At 61.2% G+C, this 7,062-nt stretch overlaps 1 protein-coding gene across 1 annotated transcript; it reads right to left on the minus strand.

Moving 5' to 3' along the window:
• Nucleotides 1-1,404: 1,404 nt before the first annotated feature.
• Nucleotides 1,405-7,030, minus strand: MNEG_10747 (outer membrane adhesin like proteiin; the record flags this gene model as incomplete). Its single annotated transcript, XM_014040781.1, has 9 exons — nucleotides 1,405-1,859; nucleotides 2,100-2,414; nucleotides 2,617-2,901; nucleotides 3,310-3,612; nucleotides 3,912-4,208; nucleotides 4,488-4,784; nucleotides 5,229-5,486; nucleotides 5,782-6,949; nucleotides 7,022-7,030. 9 exons carry the CDS (start codon nucleotides 7,028-7,030, stop codon nucleotides 1,405-1,407), a joined length of 3,387 nt encoding a protein of 1,128 aa, XP_013896235.1.
• Between the last annotated feature and the right edge of the window lie 32 nt (nucleotides 7,031-7,062).

The raw sequence follows: 7,062 nt of genomic DNA on the forward strand, positions 1-7,062 counted from the left end.
AGCTGGCTTGATCACTATATAATGCTTCTGTTTAGTCTGTGAGTAATACAGCGCACAGCTTGGCGCCCCGTGAGGGGCGTTTGTGCTCGCTATTTCCTCCATTCCAGCCTCTCGGAGCCCACTTTAACGCTAAGGACCGTGCGGAGCGTTGCAGACTGCCATCATAGAGAGCCTGGTCTCGAGCCACGGGCTGGACACTTTGGGCGAGTGGCAGGCGGGCGGCCTTGCCGTTCCGTTTCCCACCAGCAGCTCCAGCTGCTGCACCTGGGCAGCTGCACCCGTGCTGCCAAGAGCAGCAACCTTTCTGGAGCCACCAAGCATGTCATAAAACCTAAAACGGCCACTTGTGGCATTTATCTAAGCAAGCAGGCGGGATGGCGGTGCGCAGGAGGGTGGTGCTGCGTGCTGCGTGCCCGTGCTGCGTGCCCCGCTGGTGGCTAACACAAGCGCAGACCCTGTTCAGCATTAACCGGGCGGGGGCCGCAGCACGCAATACATTGCATGCACGTGATACCTCTGACTTACTTTTTGTGTTGTTTGCAGCAAAGTCCCCTGATCTCGGGTGCACAAGGCTGAAGAGCCCAGCTGCCGTGGAACGCCCATCCTTGGGGCATGCCTTGTCGCCCCACTTTTAATAATCTGCCACCCCATTTGACACAAACAAACAAATTGATGGTTACTGGGCCTGGATAAAGACTATAAGATATGATAGGCGATGCGCTTGGGCGCCGTTCCCCCGGAACGGTTCCAGCCTGTTGCTGTCAGCCCTCAGCAAGCTCCCCAATCAGACTCGGTAACAGGCCAGTGTGGCCGGCCCGCTACCACATGTGTGATCCGGGTTGACCCGGGCCCCAGCAGGGCATCGCGGTTGCGTGGGAAGGCGGTGGTGTCGGCCGCCCGCACCAATAGATGACGGCATCGAAATCTCTCAAAGCGGAACCTGGCAGCATGCAATGCAACCTTGCACAACCCTCCTGCTCTGGTCTGTGCACCGCGTGACGTCATTCACCGCGTGGCGCCCGCGTCAAGAGATGTGGCGCCAGTGAAGAGAGGCAGTGTGGCTAACAGGGGGTCAGGTTTCATTATATGCATGTGCATGAGTGTGTTGCCAATGAGGCCACGCACGGCACAGTGATAACACATTGTTTGTGCAAAGTCATGGGCCCTTGTGGGGCAATTAAGGGGCGATGCCATGGTGGTGTGTTGAATGTGCAAGATGGCCTACTCCACAAAACGTGGGGCTGCATGTGTGATGCGGTGCCGCACACCGTGCTGGCGCACGTCCATTGTTGTAATATGGAAGGTGCGGACGCAGCGCTGTCGCCGCAACGGATTCCCAACGCGCAAGCTGCGCGAAGACCAGCAACCAACCCTGACGGCCGGCCGCATGGCCCGCCACAGCCCTTATGCGTAGCACACGGCCGCCCTCGGGGAGCATTCGGCCTTGACTGGCAGGTCAGCCGACCAAGCGCTCGTGCGCATGCCGCCCCAATTCCGCGCCTGCACGCGCAGCTTGTACGTCTCCCCGCACTTGAACCTGAGCGCCTTCATGCAGCGATAGCAAGACTTGCAGCCCTGCTTCTTGATATCAAACGACCCCGACGCACCCAGCCTTGCCAGCACCAAGAAGCTGCACTTGGTCTCCACCGCATTAGTCACGGTAGCGTTCAAAGGCAGGGCGGTGATCTTGACGCGCCCCGGGATGCCGTAGTCGGCTGTGGCGCCCTGCTTGTTGGTCACGACGCGCAAGAGGCCCGCGGTCACGCTGACGGCGTCGATTTGGACGTCCGCAGGCAGGCAGCCGTTGACACGCATCTTCAGGGCGGTGACGGTCGGCTGCGCCAGCTTCGGGCTGGATCCTGCACACGGGCGGAGAGGCGGGGAGGGAGGGCAGTTGGCGGCGCGAAGGGCGGCTGTGAGCACGAAGTGAGCTCGAAAAACTATGCAGTGAGAGGCAACAGCTGTCTGGATGCGTTCTTTCAAGCATGCCCATGTTGGGCCACATATAAAGGGCAAGGTGGGCCACATGGGCCGCATAGCGAGCGTGCAGCAGGACTTCAAGGGGGCCGCTTCCGCATAAGCCAGCAGCACGTGCTCACTCAGCACATTCACTGTCACTGGGACGGTGGCCGAAGTGAGCCCGCTCGGCGAGCGCGCCACGATGCCAAACGTGCTCTTCCCCACGACCCTGAACTGCGGAACGAACTGCGCAATCCCGCCATCAATTGTCAGCGACGCTTTTGACTGGTCTGGCTGGCTGGCGAGAGCAACTGACGCGCGAGCGGTGGCTCCAGTGCTGGATAAGGCGGCGCCCGGCTGCGCTACCCAGTCAGACGTTGACAGGAACAGGACAGTGTTCTTCGAGACGTTGTAGACAGGGGGTGCGACCACCTTGGGGGGTTTTTCCACGGCCTCTGCGCGGGTTGAAAGGGGCGGCACCAGCGTGTGAATTTGCCAGTGTGGGCACATGACCCCGCCGGACGCACACAGGCGCTGTTGACACACGGCATGCAAGTGCGTCAAAATGCATGCCGGCAACGGGCTGCCTAGACAAAGGCGGCTCCTCCATGTCACTGATTCCGGAGTCCTCCCTCATGCACAGCGCGCTTGACTCACCGACTGTGATGGATGCGCGGCGCACTACAAACAGGCGATTCGGGTTCACAACCGTGAAGTTGAAACCGTCTTCTCCAGCGAAGCCCGCAACAGGCGTGTAGAGGAAAGAACCGTCTGGGAACAGGCTGACGTTGCCGCGCAACGGCAGCGATGCGAGTTGCACTGTCAGCGCACCGCCGTCCGGGTCGCTTGCGTTCTGCAGCACGCCCGGCGGGAACTGGGTGAGGGGTGTGTCTTCCTTAGTCCTGAAGGATACGTCCAGGGCATTGGGCGCAAACTTTGGCACTGCGAGGGTTGGGTGGGGGGACGGGCAGGCAGCAGGGAGTTGGGGCGTGCGTCATATAGCGGCTGATGTGTTGCGTAAAGCGATTGGCAAGTTCGCCGTGCCCCTTACTTGTCAATGAGAGTGGCAGCTTGAAGCAGCAGTCGAACTGTCAGGGAACCGACTAGGGGGGGACAAAAACTACTAGCTGTGTTCAAAAAAGTGCCTGCAAAAGCTGCTTGCCAGGTGCCATCACATGTGCATGCAACGCCAGGCGCCATCAGTTTGTACAACAATGGCACCCTTGCATTCCTTTTTGCGCGTCTTGTCACATTTGCTCCCTCAACAAGCACGAAACCTCCCCCTCCGCAGCAACACATCTCCACATGATCCTTCCCCCTCCCCCCAAAACCTTCTGCCTCTGCACCCACCAACTGTGATGACCGCTCGGCGCGTGACAAACCGACCCCTCTGGTCCTTCACTGTGAAGTTGAAGGAGTCGATGCCGTTAAACCCCGGGAGCGGAGAGTACGTGAAGGACCCGTCTGCTTGCATGTTTAGGTTGCCGCGCGTTGGAAGACCGCCTGCCAAGATCAAGGCCCCGAGGGGCAAGTCGATATCCCCATCAGGGTCGCTGGCGTTGGACAACACCCCGCTTGCAGCGTTGACGGTTAAGTTGAAGCCCTCCTTGACGATGTACGCTTGGTCATTAGCAACCGGAAGTTGGTCGGGTACTGCAGGGTTGCAGCACAGGTATTGAGAAAGGAGGGGTGGATGCGTTAGCAGGACGAGCGGGGCAGGGGATGCTTAGTCAGGTGCAACAGGTTGCAAGCGCATACAGCGGCTGGAATGAACCAGATGTAACCACAAACACGCAAGCTGCATATTGCTAATTAGTGTGAGGGCCCGCAACGTTGATTTGATTGGACTGGCTGCAGTGCCTGAGGCCCCGAAACGGCACCTCCTTCTCACGGTCCCTGGGTTGCTGTGACCTTTGGCAACACCAGATTGCTGTTGGTTGGGCTCAACTCACCCATGATAAGTTGAGCTTGGCGGGTGACAAATCGACCCCTCTGGTCTCTCACGGTGAAGTTGAAGCCATCAATGCCGTTGAAGCCGGGGATGGGGATGTATGTGAAAGACCCGTCCGCCTGAAGGTTCAGCGTGCCTTGCGTGGGGCCGTTGCCCGCCAAGACCAAAGCGGCCAGCGGCAGGTCTCCGTCGGGGTCGCTGGCTGCGGATAGCACGCCGTTTGCTGCACTGACAGTCAGGGCAACGCTTTCCTTGCCAACAAAGGACAGATCGGTGCTGACAGGGGGCTGGTTGGGGACTGCGGGTAGACGGCACCAACATGAAAGGCGAGATGCAGAGCGAGCAAGTGAAATTTTGCGAGATTTCCTGCTGTTTCCGGCATCATGCAGGTCAGGTGCAGCGATGCAAGCAAGCCACAGCGCTCACGGGGTGTATTGCAAGAGCACACTGTGCCTGCTTATGATATCTGCTGCAGGCCTGAAGGTCTTCGCACAAACTTGTCGCCCCCTTTGACCCCACCCGCACAATGTCAAGCCCTGAAAGCAAACCGCCGAGCGGCCGCCGATCGTCAACTCACTGATATTGATGAAGGCCTGGCGTGTCACCGTCCCGTTCCTCTTGTCCCTGACCGTGAACCTGAAAATGTCGAGGCCGTTGAAGCCGAGAATCGGCTCGTACACAAAGGACCCGTCCAGCTCCAGCTTCACGACGCCGCGCTGGGCCTCGTTGCCCGGCAGGATGAACGCGGTCAGCGGCAGGTCCCCGTCGGGGTCGCTGGCGGTGGCCAGGACGCCCGCGGCCGCGGGGATGGCCAGCGGGGTGCTCTCCTTGGTGACGAACACCAGGTCGGTGATGTTGGGGAGCTGGTTGGGGACTGAGGTTCAAGGGGCAGGGCCAGGGAGGGGAGGCAGCCGCAAGGAGAAGCGGCTTTCAGTGAGTATGCAGTTTGGGCAGCCGGGCCAGTGAGGGGATGCAGCAGCTGTGAGGAGAGGCAGCTGGTGGTTTGTGCCGCGAGGAGGTTTGACAGTCGTATTGGGAACGCGGGGCCCACGTACTTGAGCAATCAGCAGCATGCAGCAGCAGCAGAGGAAGGCAAACAACATAAAAAGAAGGAAAAGGTGCGGCGGGGCGGTATAAGGAGCAGTGGTAGACACATTTGCAGAGGAGACAACGAAATCTGTGTTCGGCAGACACTGCCATGCTGACCCAAACCAAAACAACCCCGCCAGGTCTGCAGGGTGCAGTCAAACCCTAGATTGTCAGAAATTACGCAGCTCACATACGATGAACGATGCCCGCGCCAGTGCGCTTGACAAACCGGTAGAGTCCAGCACCGAGAAATCGAAGCCGTCCACGCCAGAGAACTCGCGGTTGGGCGTGTAGATGAAGGAGCCGTCGGGCGACAGCGACACCACGCCGTTGAGCGGCCCGTTAGATTTGAAGACCGCGGTCAGCTTGTCGCCCGGGTCGTTGTCGACGGAGCGGACGAGCACGCCAGGCGCTGGTATAGACAATGGGATGTCCTGGTTCACGCCGTACGTAACATTGCCCGCGATTGGCGCATCCGGAACCGGCACTGCCGGGCAGCAAGATTGGCAGCAAGAGAAGGTTTCGGGGAAGGGGGCATGACGTCACAGCACGCGCAGGTGGGCAAGAGGGGACGAACAATGCGTGAGGAGGGAAGCCCCAAGAGGATCTGGCGGGAGGCTGTGGTCAACGGCCTCAGGTTCCATCAGGTGTGGTCACGGTTGTAGCATGCATGCGCCCAACCATCCGTTGCCTGATGCTCCCTCTGATCCCAGGCGGCCCTCGGCCAGAGCCGCGAAAATCCCCGACGACGGTATCCCAAACACGGCCGCGCCCGCACTCACCGACAGTGAGGGTCACACGCTGCGGAGCGCTGAACCGGCCCCCGTCCGACGCCTGGATGACGAACCCATCGGTCCCGAAATAGTTGGGGTTTGGGACGTACTGCAAGGATCCGTCAGCCGCCAAGGTAAGCGTGCCGTTGTTGGGGGCCCCGCCAGGGACAACTGAAACCTTGATTGGGTCCAGGTCAGCGTCGACCGCACCGCCGAGCACGCCCGGCGCGGGCACGTTGAGGACGGTGTCCTCGTTGAGTGTCGCGCTCAGGTTTGCAGCAAGGATGGGCGCCTGGTTCTCGGCGGCGCCAATGTCGGCGGCCGCGCCGACGACGCGGGCCAGCCCGCGGATGTCGGCTGCGTCGCCGCCAGTGTTCACGCCCGCGTCGACCACGGCGCTGGACGCCGGGGGGACCCAGAAGGTCGTCGGCCCCTGCTGGCCGGCTGGCCGCGGGTACGTGACCGAGCGCAGCAGCGGGCTGACCTCGAGCGTGCCGTTCGTGCCGACGGCGCCGGCGGCGACTGCGCCCGCCCAGTCGTTGTGGCTGAAAGGCATGCTGGGGTTGTTGAGGGAGAAGGAGGGCGTGTAGTAGACGGAGAAGGCGTTGACGCCGTCCCGCCAGAGGATGCAGTTGATGACGCTCGCAACGGCGGGCGGCCCTTGCCTCAGGTTGAGGTACAGCCCGGACCCCTGCCCCGACTGGGTAGGGTTGTTGGGAAACTCGTTATTATAAAACGTGGTGGAGTGGATGAGGATCGTCGTGAAGGGCGTCGCGGTGGCGACCGCGCGCGAGTCGACGAACGCGCCGCCGCCGAGCGCGGTCGTGGCCTGGTCGACGCTGTTCCCGACGAACGAGCACTGCTGAACATACAGGTCGTCGCCGGCGTCGAAGTGGAGGCCGCCGCCCGCCGCGACGGCCCTGTTGTTGTCAAAAGTTGTGCGCCTGACGACGAGCGTCGCGAGGCCGCCGACGGACACGCCGCCGCCAACGTCCGCCGCGGTGTTTGCCGAGAACACGCAGTCCGTGAGGTTTGCGACGGTGTTGGTGCCCCTCACATAGACGCCCCCGCCGGCGCTTGCGGCGTTGCGCAGGAAGTTGCAGCGCGTGCAGGAGAACGGCGCCGCCTCAATGATGACGGCGCCGGTGGAGGAGACGCAGTTTTGGACCAGGAGATCCTGCGAAAGAGGTATTTGGGGTGGAGGAGTCTGTCAAGACTGGCTTTTGGGTTGCAGCTAGGACATAGTTACAAATAGCATGAGGAAGTGGTGCCAGCGGGGAGGGGAGGGGA

This window comes from Monoraphidium neglectum (genome assembly GCF_000611645.1).
Source record: "Monoraphidium neglectum strain SAG 48.87 unplaced genomic scaffold scaffold02443, whole genome shotgun sequence".
NCBI classification, from domain to species: domain Eukaryota; kingdom Viridiplantae; phylum Chlorophyta; class Chlorophyceae; order Sphaeropleales; family Selenastraceae; genus Monoraphidium; species Monoraphidium neglectum.